This window comes from Pyrus communis, chromosome 17 (assembly GCF_041283825.1).
Source record: "Pyrus communis isolate YQ-2024b chromosome 17, ASM4128382v1, whole genome shotgun sequence".
NCBI lineage: Eukaryota > Viridiplantae > Streptophyta > Magnoliopsida > Rosales > Rosaceae > Pyrus > Pyrus communis.
In genome coordinates this window covers 24110001-24125506 of record NC_142581.1, presented here as the reverse complement: position 1 = coordinate 24125506, position 15506 = coordinate 24110001, and the positions used below count along the sequence as shown (strand labels likewise).

General features: G+C 34.9%; 1 protein-coding gene and 1 pseudogene across 2 annotated transcripts in view; one reads left to right on the top strand and one right to left on the bottom strand.

The window, feature by feature from the left end:
• Window positions 1-3623: 3623 nt before the first annotated feature.
• On the bottom strand, window positions 3624-7255 carry LOC137708017 (heat stress transcription factor A-4c). The gene is made up of 3 exons (XM_068446978.2): window positions 6852-7255; window positions 6498-6763; window positions 3624-4978 (listed from the first exon to the last, which is right to left on the bottom strand). The coding sequence occupies exons 2-3, from the start codon at window positions 6714-6716 to the stop codon at window positions 3875-3877; spliced, it is 1323 nt and encodes a 440-aa protein (XP_068303079.2). The 5' UTR covers window positions 6717-6763; window positions 6852-7255; the 3' UTR covers window positions 3624-3874.
• Window positions 7256-15205: 7950 nt separating this feature from the next.
• The window catches only part of LOC137709491 (protein trichome birefringence-like 43), an 8719-nt pseudogene continuing 8418 nt past the window's right edge, over window positions 15206-15506 (top strand). The window contains exon 1 of the transcript XR_015958140.1: window positions 15206-15342. The product of XR_015958140.1 is annotated as a protein trichome birefringence-like 43 (transcript). The remainder of the gene's footprint in view (window positions 15343-15506) is intronic.

Below are 15506 nucleotides of genomic sequence, written 5' to 3'. Positions count from 1 at the left end.
TTTTCGACAATTTTGTAAAGGGTCATACTTAGTTGCTCACATTTACAATGGCTATTTGCAACAAGTATTTTGTTTTTATTTTGAGCTTGGAAGGTTTATATTTTTGGTAGGATTTTGCTTATTAGGTCGGTTTTTTTTTTTTTTTTTTTTTTTTTTTTTTTTGGGCATGCATGAATTGAAAATTGAAATATTTGAATTGTAGGTCAATGACTTGGAGCCTTATTAAATTATTAATATTGCTTTATTTCTAAGATAAAATTTGAACCCGTCTAATAGTTTGGTGGCCGCGGATGTAATTTTGACCAAACTTTGAGGCTTGTTTGGAAATATATTTAAAATTATTGAAAATGTTTTTGATAAAAATACTTTTAGAATCAATTTTTAACAAAAAGGCAAGTGAATTCTGGAAAAATATATTTTATTGCTTCATGCAAGAAGCAAGAAACACATAATTAGTGTTTTTTCTGGAATCCAAAAATATTTTTTTTAAAAGCACTTTCATTTATTTTAAAACCAGTTCCAAACAAAGCTCTTTGATGTTTAAACAAACACTTTTTCTGAAATAGTTGTTTATACAATTTATCTACTAATAAAAATACATTAGGATTTGGCGAACATTTTTTTATAACGACATTTTTACACTAAATGATTGGAGAATATATTTTGATATTAAATTGGCAATCACGAGATTTAAACTTAAGACATTTCATTTAAAATGAAGAAGAACTATTATACTGAAGTACTAAGTGGCAGAATTCGAAAATTTGTTTGTTCATAATTAGTTTAAAAAAAAAAATTTTGATTTAGATATTTGTATCCATATATTTCATATTTTTATGTTATGAATTGTAATTGGAAAGAAAGAAATAGGTCACCAATCAACATGTATGATGGTATTAATGCAAAACTAACTTGTAAATGAAACAGTGATGGGAAACGTTTAGCATTCAAAAGTTCGGTACGAAATTGAAAAGTGTGTTTCAAGTAAAGCTCAATCATCACAAACACAGGGACTTTATTCTTCGTCATTGCCCATGAGAAAGTGGTATTAAAAATTTGAAGGGACATTGTTCACCGACTTGGATACAAGGCCATCTGCAGTCACGGAGTACTAAACGTAATATTTGGTAATGTTTTGGTCTTCTAAAAATTGATATTTTAAAGACTATTTTAGGGCTTAGTTTTTCAATCTTCAGCTGAGCATGGCATTTATTTTTCTTCATATTTTATTACTTTTGGGGCCAAACTTGAGCTGGTTTGGTATTACTGTGCTTTGAAAAAAACTGTTTCTGCTGTGCTGTGAGAATAAACAGCTGTGAAATAAAGTAGCAGAGTGTTTAGTAAACTTTTTTGTAAAACTACTTTTGAAAAAGAAAAAAAAATAGTATTATAGTGTTTGATAAACTTTTATGTAAAACAGATGTGAAAAAAAAGCTAGTCTTTCAAAGTTGGGTTTTGCAGTTTTGTGTTTTTGGCTTTTTTTCACCCAAAACTGTGAAAAAAAAGCTAAAGTTGAATATTTACCAAACATAAAAAAGCTCCCAGCTTTTTTTTATAGCCATTTTTTTCAGAATCACCCCAGTACCAAATTAGGGCTTAACTCACTATGGAGCTATACGTTGCATGTCCTAGGCAAAACTTAGACTTATTTTTTTGGGTGAACTATTAATTTAGTCCTTAAATTATATCTTAAGTGAAAATTAGGTTTTGAAATTATTTTTCAGAAAAATCAGTTATTGAATTATAAAAATCGGTCAATTACACCCCTTATCGTATATTTGAAACTACTATACTCAATTTTTTGTCAATTTAAATCACGTTATTTGCATGTGATACACATTGAATGATAGATTGGTAATTTTTCATATAAAAAATAGTGTATGGAGTTAACTTTGAAGGGTAAATTAGACGTTAGATTTGCAATTTCTATGAAATGTTAAGGGCTTTTAGGTGAGAAAATGACGGTATTATCTCTAAAGTATGTCAAGTGACTTAAGTTGACAAAAATTGAATATAATAGTAGGGATGAAATTAGCAATTTTTAATGAATTTAGAGACTTATTTTATTGAAGAAATAATTCAAAGATCTAATTTTCATTGAGATGATAATTTAAGGACTAAATAACCCTATTCTTTTAGTCCGGTTCCCTTTTTAATGTTTGATTGAAGACTGATTTTGTCAATTTAATGCGGCCTATAACCACTTGGCTGGGATGGCGTATGGAGTTACTCCTTGCCAAAAACCAGTTTTTGTTTTAGACTTGGACGAATGACTTAGTAAACATCTAGAAGGCAGTGTCAATAAGTTTGACCAATTAACTAGTCAAAGCTAATTTGTCTAAGGTTCTGAATTCTCACATAAATATTGAAACTAGTTTTCACTACTCGTTATTTTTGGAGCATTAAATTGTTCCATTTTAGTCAAGTTAAACTTTAAATATTTTTAGTTCGAAGGAATTGGTTGGGAGATATCATCACTTAATGCTAGAGATGTAACAGATGTTAAGTGGCTATTTCAATTTTTTCGTAAGGTTTACATCAATTTTAAATTATTTAAAGAAATATTTGGTGGTCCAGACATGATAAGATACGTTAGATTGGTTAGGCTAAGATTAGATTTGATCAATCGGGTTTTTTTTGTCTACTTTTAGTGTAGACTAACTCAACTAGGATTAGAATTAGATGATAATAGAGAAGATGGACTAACCACTCACAACCATGATGCTGCTCGCGACGAGATCTAGAGAGAGAGAGAGATGACGACATAAAGAGGAGCAAAAGATGATGACAAATAGAGAAGAGAAAGATGAACATGACACTACGCATCTCGCCTCGTGCAGATGGACTTGTAATTGTGTGTGAGGTTGGGTTACATAACTCACCCAATTTCTGATTCATACTTATTTTGTCCAAGTTTCATTTATCGTGCATTTCTATTTTGAATCAGAAACATTCTATTGATGAAATAAACCGAAGAAAATCATCAATAAATATTACAATCTCAGGATTATAAACACAATGTGAAGACAATACAAAACCTCAGTTATGTAATCAAATGCAACCAAACAAAAAGATAATGCTTATGAGGACGAAACATTGCATTACTTTTTGTTTAACTTGCCAAAAACGATTATCCTTCAACATAGAAGCCCTGGTATGTGACATTATGAAAAACTCGTCATAGTCCTTTGTTAGGCCAACAGACAACAAACAACAAACAAAAAAACACAACAAATCAAACAGCTTCATCCCCAACACCTGAACCTTGAAGATATCCAACCCCAAACTTGTGCACTCAATATTATCAGATACAATGCATAATTAATTATGCAAGTAAAACTATGTTAGAACACATTTTGGACTGAAATAAACACTCTTTGGCAACTTCTTTCATGGGATGGACTGTAAAGTATATATGTTCATACTTATACGTAAAGTGTTGCTAGTTTAGACCCAAAGTTGAGACATAGTTGCAATTTCAGACCTCTGTTTCTTAATCCATCAAATTTGCTGATGAATCAATATAACAAAATTGAAGATCAGGCAAAGTTGCCTGTATAAATTGCATGCGGTCAAGTTGCATCAAATTTATATTTAAACAAAAAATAGATAAATTCAAATAATAAAACAAGGAAATTAAGGTAGGTATATAAGCAATAGAAAACTACCTGAAACCTCATATTATTTACTTACAAAAACTAAACTAATGGATGTCTCTAATTCCACACTACATCAGAAAGAATCAAATATGCTCCACAAGAAAGAGCTCGAAAAATTGGAATGTCTAGAAATACTTGACTAAGTAAATCAACCTTAAAGTAAACAGTACACATCCGAACATCGAAACCCCGAAGAGTTTACGGTTCAACTAAGATTATGTAGCTGGAGTAGGGCACCCTATTTGGTTCGTGAAGTTATCTACGTTATCCGTGTTCCACCAATGCTTCTTCAGGATAGCTGGATTGGCATCCCTCGCTTTGCCATCGCCATCCCTTCTTTCTGACAGTACTTCCGGCGCATCAGCTAAACCAGGGGTCTCTGTTAGGCACTGTTCCCAAAATACATCATTTGCCTTGGTAGGCGCGGCATTTTTCACTTCCAGTTCCACTACCATTTCTTTGGCAAGTGCAGGGGCACTGTCAGGCTTAGAGTTCATATCGATTCGTGAAGATTTAGACCTGAAATCAACAGTGGGGCACATTGATGTTATAGCAAGGATGTCAAGAATATTTGCAGACCCAGCCGCCACCTCTGGGAATGAATGAGCATTCATTGAATTCGGTGAAGATAAATGTGATCTAGGTGAGCAAGGCCTGCTATTCATGCTGGTGTCTTGTATTTCGGTAACAATGATAGGAGAGGCCTGAGACAACGGGCAAATATCATTTACATCTTCGGGCATTGCTTCCCCAATCCCATGGACAAAATCTTCCCAAAAGTTTAAGGAAGACTCCATCTTCTCAAGCTGGTCCAACTTTATTATGGGAGTTGAAATTGATCCCAAATTTTCTTTCTGCGGATTCAAATTCAAACCTTCCATACCAAAGTCATCAGGAAAGTGGTTAGAATTCAGTAATCTTCTCTTTTTGCTATGGATTTCTGACTGCTGCACAAGTACAGAAGCAAATCCCGGTTTCTGCACTAGTTGAGCCAAGAAGGCCGTATATTGCTTCTGCCGATTCTCCATGTTCTGCAGTTGTTCTCGTAATATCTGTACTTGAAATTCAAACTCCTGATTCTCTCTTTGATGCCGCTGTAGCTCCAACTCAAGCAAGCTTTTATCATGATTTAGTCTACTGATTTTCTTCTCATATTCTTCTCTCTCTGTATCACGTAAAGCAACTGTATACTCGTGATTCTGCATGGAATGACTATGAATTGGCTTGCGGCGGTGAATATTCTTCAGCAGATGTCTTCCTCCTCTTAAAAATTCCTCATTTGCAAACTCCCACTGTTCAGGATCAATCTTTCTAAACCCCTGTGCATACAGAACACAGATGTTTAACAACTACAAATCATAAGTACTCAGATTAACAACTCAAAAGGAAATAGAAATTTCATGATGCTAGGTTAAACAAATATTGTACTAAAGTAGCACATGCTATATTAATCAAGCACACTCATTACAAATTATTTCAAGCTTTCTAATCTCCTGAGGAATACTGTAAATCCTCCTTACAGCAGATTTCTGATCTCCAAACCGTAAAGTAGCACTACTAAAACAACAACAACAACAACAAAGCCTTTTCCCACTAGGTGGAGTCTGCTGTTTGAATCCTAGAACGCCATTGCGCTCGGTTTTGTGCCAAGTCTTCCTTTAGCTCTAAGTACTCCATATCTTTCTTAGAGCCTCTTTACAAGTCTTCCCAGGGCTTCCTCTACCGTAATGTAGCACTAGCCCAATAAAATGCAACTAAGACCTTTTGCCTCTCTTTTAAAAAAAAATTAAGGCCGGTTCTGGTTACCGTTTTGGGAATGCAATCAATGGTTTAGTTTTTCATCAGCACAGTGAAAGTGAAAAAAAGTCCAGGAAGTAGCAATTATAAATCTCAGCACTAAGAGCAAAAGTCTATAATTGGACTTCAGGAGTGACCTGCTCTTTTGGATGAAAAATAACTTAATTATGACCTTTCTTCAGATTTCCCTCCCCACAAAAAACAGGTACTAGTGAACTGCACTTTCTTCAGATTTCCCTCACCACTGCTTTGTCATTCCAAATAAAATGAAACATTTCTTGTTTCCTCCATCATTTTTATAAGTTTTTCCACGACCAGGTTTCTTAATTTGGAAGCTTTATACGCGGGTACTTCTTTTCTTGATCAACAACTTGTATGTGTTTGGAACCTAGAGGAAAAGCATCTATGGCTCGTAACTATAGGCGCTTCATGGTCTTGGCCATATTCAAGTCCTCTCATCACCAAACAGTTTTCCATTTTGATTCTATAGAGCCAGCTAATTTCTGAGGAGGGACCACCTCCTTCTCAATTGGTTCAATGAGAGAAACAATCTACAAGAATCCTCAAAATTTTGATCACCTTTGGGGCAAAGGACCAAATTGGACTAGCGCACTCGCAAGCTACAGAAAACTAGAAGCGAAAAAAAATGAAGACACAATTGTGAACAGAAAAATTATGAAAAAAAAATTGAGATCAGCATCATAATGCTTGCAATTGCTTATGAAATATATTACAAATACTCCAACAGATGATAAAAAGAGCAGATTGACTTAGGAACACAAACAATTCCTACTTCAGAGGGCAATAAAGCACGTACAAGCGCAAAGTAGAACAAAAAAACTGCGAACAAACTAACCAGTTTTGAAGTTTATAATGCCACTAAGTTAATCATTCATTTAAATTTAGTTTATCACAACAAAATTAAACACATAAACATCACGCAGTGAATTGTATCGAAATACTATGATTTCCATGCTAAGAACCACTGTATTCAAGATAAATCAAATGCTTCAAAAGTGAAGGAAATACCAAAGAACTTACATATGTATTAAGCTGCCTCACGAAACTCGAAAAATTGTTGTGCTTGAAATACATGGGAAGCATTTCCTTGGCGAACTCGGTGGGATCCCAAACTACGAAACTAGAACCACTCTCACTCCAGGACACCATGTGGTTGGAAGAAGGATCATCCACCAAGTCGTATGTTTTGGTCAGAAAAGGCGCCGGTGCGCCACCAGAACCACCCTGAGACCCCTCCATGATTCACAAACGCTCTTGACCACTTGAGCTACAACTCGCTCGCCAATCTAAAGTGGAGTTAGTGAAAACACAGAACTCTGGAACCAAAAATTCAAAACCCCAGAATTCATAGGTTGGCAAAGTAATGAAATTTACCTCAACTTTCAATCAAGTAGCAGCAAGTAAACCAGTTGAGCATCCAAACCAAAGAATCTGAAAGATGGGTTTCAATTTAGAAGCTGGAAAATTGGCATCCAATCAAGTTTTGGGGAGATTTGAGAAAAAAAAAAAAAAAACCAAGAAAAATCCAAGCCAATCAAAGGGAGTTTATTTTTTTGCTGAAGCCGAGCTGGGATTGCTTCAAATGAACCCAAAAAAGCAAACAAAGGAAGAAGATGAAAGATTTACAGCCAATCCCAGAAACTGTATGATCGAATGATGCAAATGGAGGAGAGCAGAGAATGTGACAAAGGAAGGAACTTGGTTTTTGTATGCGCACAATCTTTGACTTTTCCGAATCAATCTAAACGCGCAACTTGGAGAGAAAGCAAGAGAGAGGGAGAAAGTGTTTGATTTTTGTGGTATTTTATCTTTAATCGGCATTTGCATTTGAAATATTTTGATTTATTTATTTGTTTTAATTTATTTTTTCTTTTAAACGATATTTTATCTTAATCTACACTGAAAAAAGATAAGATTTGAATCCAATGTTGAATAAAAAGTCACTTTACAATTTATTTAAACAAATAAAATCATTTCAAATGGAACACCTCTAAATTTTATAAGTGAAGTATGCCTCCTCGTGGGTTTGAAAATTTCCACGTGATAAATTTTTCAATATACTTAAAACACGTAGCAGCCAGTACTTCATATATTATAATATAAATCGAATCAAGTATATTATTCAAGTATCTTTGTGCCTGTATAATGACGTATGCATGTACATAAAAATTATGAGGACACGGACTTCGAAGTTGGAGAGTGGAATGGTCATACACGAATAAAAAGAGATAAAATATTGGAGAAAATATTTATGTTTTTTTTTTAATATTATTTGTTATAATTTGTAGGAGAAATTATGCGAAGCAGATTGTTTGCCCTCTTGGGTACCATTCTCATCCTCTCTTATTTTGTAGAGTTAAAGTTAAGCCACGTTAATATTTTATATTAATTTTTTTTTTATATAGAGATAATAAGACAAAAAGCAATAGGAATATAAAATGTTGATTTAACTATGAACCCACAAATAAGAGGGGATGGGAAGGACACCCAAACAGGAGGGAGGGCAGACAATATGCCTCCAAAATTATGAGGCAAACAGGCAGCACAGAACCTTGGTGCTTTACCATCTCCATAGGAGATGTCAAATTTTAAACTTAAAATTTAAATTTCAAGACTTATGTGGCACTTTGGTATTTTTTAAATTTTTGATCTTCAACCGATATGTCAAATTTTAAACATAAAATAATAAGAGAATTGTTATTAGCACTCCAAAAATCTCATTCTACACTCTAAACTTTCTATATTTGGAAAGAAAAATACACTTGTGAGGAGTGTAGAGTGAGACTTTTGAAGTGCCAATAAAACTTCCTAATAATAATTCATATGTATTTTCTTTGCATTGGGAATGAAAAAAAAATAAAAGGACAGTGATTTAAACCAATAAAAACCTAATAAAAAATATTTAATAATTAATTAAAAAAATGAAGGTGCTGTCAAATTTGGCAGCAAGGAGGAGAAATCTCAATCTATATCATGCCACATCAAATTTGACTTCTCGGTTGAAAAATATTAATGCTGTTTTTTCTTACTGTTATTGATAATTTGAATATTTTAATATTTCTTTTGAAAATGCTCTTATATTCGGAAAGTGGCGTTGACTGAAGGCACCAGAGGTCCAGAGCATCCTTTTATTCAACTGTGAACCTTTCGACTTTCAAACTTGCAACAGAGAAGTGGAAGAGAAACGGTCTTTAGTCTTTGCTCTTGACATCACTTCACCACCTACGCAACCATTTTTTCTATTTATTTTCATTTTTTTACTACAATTTGTATCTTGTCTAATCACACCTGCAAATCACAAAACACTTGTTAATAGTATCAATATCCCCAAGATTCCTTCCAATTACAGGCAGACTTAGAAACACATGTATTCGTGGCTACGCACTTCCGTCGTTGCGTTTATTTTAGCGCATATATATTTTTTGTTTCTCATCGATTGGGATTGAGTGTCTTCTTTACTTCAACAGATGTGATCAATCTCAGCTTGCTTATCTACGGTTGAGGCGGATTAAATCAAATCCGATTAACTTAGTGAAATGCGAATACAACTGTATCTAAACTAATGTAAGTTGTTGATTCCGCTCAGCAATTGACCCAATATATGATAGAATAATGCTAGATAGATCAATTTTTCAGACTAAATTTGTAAACCATGTGATGTACCATTCATATATAATAAGCACGTTAATCAACAGTTAAGTAATAATCTAATCATAACAACTATGTCAATATGGTTTACGAAATGTGGTCTAAATAGTTTGTCTTCTCAGCATTATCCATAAAGATGTATTACAATAAGGGGTGGTGAATAAATTGATTGCGAACTCGGCATTTGCAAGATTCAAACCTTAAACTTTTCACTTACAAGTAGCTCATATTATGGTTATCGAATATTATGTTGGAAAAGGTATATCTCTAAACAAAAAACTTACAAAATAGAAATGCTTAAGTGTCAAAGTGGTCCTTGTTTTATAGTCATTTGACCAATTTAGTCTATGTGTTTTTAATTTGACCAATTTGGTTTCATCCTATCTTTGTTAAAAAAAATAAATAAATAAAAAATAAAAAAAATTAATATGAACTTGTTTATAAAGTTATCTATTTAATTTAAAATATTTAAAAATAAATATTGTTTGTACCATACTTGACCAATCCCGAAACTACTAAGCACCGGTCAACAGCATATCGTCAAGGACCCACAAGACTTTTTCTCCAACCAGGAGGCCAATCACAACATGACACATGTCGGTATCAGAAGCCAATCACAGCGTGACACGTGTCGATATCAAAGGCCAATCACAACACGACACGTGTCAATGTCAGAACTAATGAGAACTCCTCTACTTCGTGGACGTAGCCAATCTGGGTGAACCACGTACATCTTGTGTTATTTGCTTCCCTGTCTCTATTTATTTACATACTTATCCACACTGATGACCAGAGCAACCTAGCGAAGGTTATAAACTTCACACTTTCTGTTGCACCAAAGTCCTCGCCGATTTTGTGCATCAACAAATATAAACTTAGTCCTCGTGGTTATCTATGTTAGCCAATTAGGAACATTTCATCTAATCTCTGTTAAAAAAAGTAATAAAAATACTACCACACACCCTATTATAGTAAATTATTTTTCAATTAAAATAGAAAGAAATATAATTTCAAAATAAAAAAAGATTTAAATAAACTCAATCTGCCATCCGCCTTGTCCTTGACCCATACCCTGATCCTAGACCCACACCCTGATCCTAGCCACACACGCTTACAACTCGAAGAATGTGTCTCTAGATCCATCTCGACTCCACCTATTATCGTAGTCCCAAGAAAAATAACTCCAACCACCTCGTCTCCAATTGTGTAATCGTGCAACAGACCACTATAATTGAGATAGCCATATATTACTCTTTCTCTTTGTTTAAATTTAAATTTACAGAAAAATACAAATCAATAAAAAATATCACATATAAGAGATAAAATTTGCAACTAAAAAAATTATTAAGGTTGTGACATAGAAAAGAGAGGGTGGGGGGAATTAGGAGATGAGAGAATGCTAGGGAGGAGATCGGAAGGTTAGGAGGAGAGTAACTTTTCTTTTAATTTTTAATTTTATGGGGGAAAATTAGCCAAATAGTTGTAATAGAGGAACTATTTTGACATTTAAGCCAAATAAAAGAACAACGAAGGCCGATTCCTTATGTGAGTGTAGGATTGTTAATCCAATTCCTTATTAACAAGCCACTTAGTACGCCTTAGTGGTATCTTCTTCAATTGTAAGTGAGAGGTCTTAGGTTCGATTCTCGTGAAATGGAATTTGAACCATATTATTGCTAGTCCATTGTGAGGCTTAGCCCAGTCCCTTATTTCCTTAGTGTGGATTAATATCGCTTGTTAAAAAAAAAAAATATATATATATATATATATATAATAATAAAAAAATCCTTATTGACGTAGGTTGTACTTTCTTAATAGGATTGTTGTAATTAATTACCCGAATTAAAACTCACGAGTTTTTTCCTTTTCTACAAAAATTTGTTTTAATTTCCCGAATTGTGATGCAGGATTAATTCATCATCCATAATAAAAAAGAAAGGAAGAATCCGACCGATTTACTTTCTTAATAGGATAATAATTTTTTCCATTTATAGGCTAATATAAACGCAAGGACATTCAGACTACTTCTTTGAGCCTTTCATTGAGGTAATCAAGAGATTTGTACTGTGTTCGTGATCTCTCTGCAGTATGCTTTGTTCCTCATCATCATATTGTTGTTGAGTGTGAATTGGTCCGATCGAGTGATTCAAGTACTAGCAAGTGCGTCTCGAGGTTTTGTCGTCCCCTAAAACTTGTATGTCTAGTGGAATGAGAATGAGTAAGTCATTGCGCATTACTTTTGAGGAAATTAGTAAAATTATTATTTTCTAAGTCTCAATTGTTAAATTGATCAGTTTTCTGTATGTTGTTGAGTTGCATTGAGTTGTCCCTTGTTTTTTCTTCTTGTGACTTTTTTTATTTTGTTTCCAGATTTTTTGTTTCTGTATGGTTGCTTGCAAGAATTAATAAGTTAGATTTAATTTTATTTGTTTGATTATACAGAAGTTAAATTAGTATTACAGTTTCATGATTTAAACCGTTCAATATTGTGATTTATCTTCTCTTTATGCTCAGTAGTGATCTAATAATTTCCGTCCTCCTAATATAACAAGCATTCCTTCGAATATTGGAGTATATTTTGTTTATTTTTCTCCTAAATGCTGTTAGAATATTTTTTTTTTTTCAATTTAAAATTTTGGTAGAGTGGAGGGTCATATCGTAACAAAACAAAAAGTTACGGCAAACTTTTTTTTCAAGGTAATAAAGGATTTCATTCATAAGAGATAAAAAGGAACAGACAGAGAGAGCACGGAAAAGAAGAACGTGGCTCTGAAAGAACCTTCATCTCGGGTAAACCACATGGGAAAATCTCAGATGGAAGAAAAAAAGAGTCACCTGTGCTAGAAACAAAACAGATCACGTTAGGAATAATCACCAGGTAAACAACTTATTAACCATAGGAGACTGACATCGTCCCAAAAAGATACGCCTTGATGACTTAGACTATAGCGAGCCATCCAATGTGTCACCTCGTTTGCCTAACAAGAAATATAGTTCACAACCACTTGGTGCGAACAAAAAAGGCAACGAATAACATCCACAAAAGCTCTCTCCGCTGCAAAACAAACATCTTCCCCATCACCATCGGAAGAGCATTGGCCATTACTTCTACAGGTCGCATGTTTGCATGGATAGAATTCTGAATCCTCTGTAGTCGACAAATCAATTATCTTAAGACACCAACAAAGATTAGTAACAAGTACAATTTAAATGAAAGAAAATTCCCAATAAAGTTTTATCGAGGCTCATGTACATATGCACTCTATCCTCTTTTTATACTTATTTTGTACATTATCAATGAATATTATACATTTTCAGAAGAAAAAAAAAAAGAAACTTACAAAAAACTAGAAAATATTATAGAAAGAATGAATAGATGACCCATATTATTAATTGATACTCCATATTTAGTTTAAGAGGGAAAACCAAATCCCAGTTTCCATTATTTCTGTTGTGCCTTGGCTGATTATCTTTACCAACATACAAACCCACAGTTGAATAGTTTAAAATACAAGAAATAAAGACACCGAGAAATTTACGAGGTTCGGCAAAAACCTGCCTACGTCCTCGGAGAGATATTGCTCTTCACTATGAGAAAAATAGTACAAGTTACACATGAGTTAAATCGACATAACCCAATCCCATATCCCTTGTACACCCACTCACAGAATTTTCCCAAGAGCCTCACTCTACCCCAAAAGTTCTTTCACAAGAGACATTTCACTCTAGCTCTCTTGATTTCTCTCACCCGTGCCCATGGTAGAGCCAAATGCTCTCACCATCTCTTTGGATGCTTTTCTTAATCCAAGCCTTCTCCCTCGGCAAGCATTTAAATAAAAATCAGCCCCTTTTCTTCTCCTCCTTTCTTCCACCCGAAAGCCAAATAATTATGGCTTTGAAAAAGCCACAAAACAAGGAACAAATCAAGCCACAAAATAAGGAACAAATCAAGCCACAAAACAAGGAAACATAATTCTCATCATAATGTTCCCTCATCAATATTGTTTTGTTTCCTACCCTAATTTGGCCACTATCCAACAATCTCCACCTTGGCCAAATTCGAAAACATCACAGAGACTCGAATCAACACTCACCATAAGCACCCAAAGTACAAACTAAGGACAACGGTAACTAAATCAAATTCCCCAAACTTTCTGGTACTCATAATGATCTCCACCTCGACTCAAACTGTACCAAAGTCCATTGGCCTTACGTACCAGCATGCACACTCTGAATCAACCTCGTTGGTCCTGTTCCGATTCAGTCACTGCCAATGCATGTGCAGCTGCTGCAAGAAAAAAAAAACATTTAACTTCAGACAGGATCTCGACACATCCTCGTCTCCTCCAGCAGGTTTTCCTCCTCTTCATTGTCTGCAACTTGGAAACTTGTCAGTGCACCCATTTCCAGCAACACCCGTCGAGCCAGACAAACATTCCTCACACTTCTCATTCTTCAGGATCATCTCATCACCTGTGAATCCCATAGCTCCACCTGCTGCAAAACCCCTACAACACTTGAGACTATACATCACCAGGAGATGTGTTGCTTCGAGTACCTAGAGGGCATACTCGAAGTCTTCCGCCACAAAATTGCTGCTACCTGGACCAAGATCATCCTTTCTTTTTCTCAAAGGACAATTTATCTTTTTATGCCTGAATTCTTTGCAGTCATAGCATTGTGGTTCCTTGCCTTTGGAGCTTGATTTGAACCTGCTGTCTCTCTCAAATCCTCCTCCCAATTTTCTTCCATGATTCCAACCTTGAACAGCTAAAGCAGTCTCGTGCCCACCATCAACAATGGTCTTCCTCTTTTGTGTATCATAAGACACCAAAGAAGCCTGCACCTGCTCCAAACTTATTGTATCTTTTCCATGCAATAAGGTTGTCACAAGATTCTCATACGAATCTGGAAGTGAGGTAAGAAGTAAGAGGGCTTTATCTTCTTCCTCAACCTTAACATCAACTTTCCTCAATTGATCCAAGTATCCATTGAACACATTCATGTGGTCCATGAGATTCCCGCCTTCATCCATCTTCAGCTTGTACAACTTCCTCTTCAGATGTAACTTGTTGGTCAAACTCTTAGCAATATAGAGTTTTTCCAACTTCTCCCACAGTGCAGGCGCAGAATCTTCATCCATAACATTGTTGATAATGTTATCAGCTATGCAGTGTCAAATCGTGCTAACACAACGCGACTCCAGCTCCTCCCACTGGTCATCTGTCATTTCTTTAGGCTTCCCATCTTTTCCCTTCAAAGCTCTAACCAAGCCTTGTTAAGTCAAGACATCCTTTACTCTCATCTGCCAGAGAGTAAAACTGCCCTTCTCATTAAACTTCTCAACTGAAAACGACATGTTTGTAGTCATCATGGTGAATAATAAATCTGAACCTTCAATGAACCAAAGCTTCCAACAAAGCTCTGATACCAATTGTTGTGCCTTGGCTGATTATCTTCACCAACATACAAACCCACAGTTGAATAGTTTAAAATACAAGAAATAAAGACACCGAGAAATTTACGAGGTTCGGCAAAAACCTGTCTACGTCCTCGGAGAGATATTGCTCTTCACTATGAGAAAAACAGTACAAGTTACACATGAGTTAAATCGACATAACCCAATCCCATATCCCTTGTACACCCACTCACAGAATTTTCCCAAGAGCCTCACTCTACCCCAAGAGTTCTTTGACAAGAGACCTTTCACTCTAGCTCTCTTGATTTCTTTCACCCGTGCCCATGGTAGAGCCAAATGCTCTCACCATCTCTTTGGATGCTTTTCTTAATCCAAGCCTTCTCCCTCGGCAAGCATTTAAATAAAAATCAGCCATTTTTCTTCTCCTCCTTTCTTCCACCCGAAAGCCAAATAATTATGGCTTTGAAAAAGCCACAAAACAAGGAACAAATCAAGCCACAAAATAAGGAACAAATCAAGCCACAAAACAAGGAAACATAATCCTCATCATGATGTTCCCTCATCAATATTGTTTTGTTTCCTAGCCTAATTTGGCCACTATCCAACAATCTCCACATTACCTTAATTTTACCATATTTGCAATATTATTATTACTTCATAATTCTATGATATATGCATATATATGCCTTGTGACTTGGACGACCAGCCTTCTAATATCCCTCCGTGTTTTCATGGCTTCTTTTACAATTGGAGCTGCAGTATCACTGCTTGTATTTTCTCTTCTGCATCACCAAGTGCATGGAGTGTTGAATAAGAAGAGTATCCAAGATAACTCTAATGATCCCAAGAAGAAGAAAATAGAACACACTCTTAAAGAAAGCTCACAAAACAAACTAATTAGCAAAGCTTTTCTTATTTAGCTCTAGGCTTTGTTTTTCCTTGGATGATATACAATGCTTGAG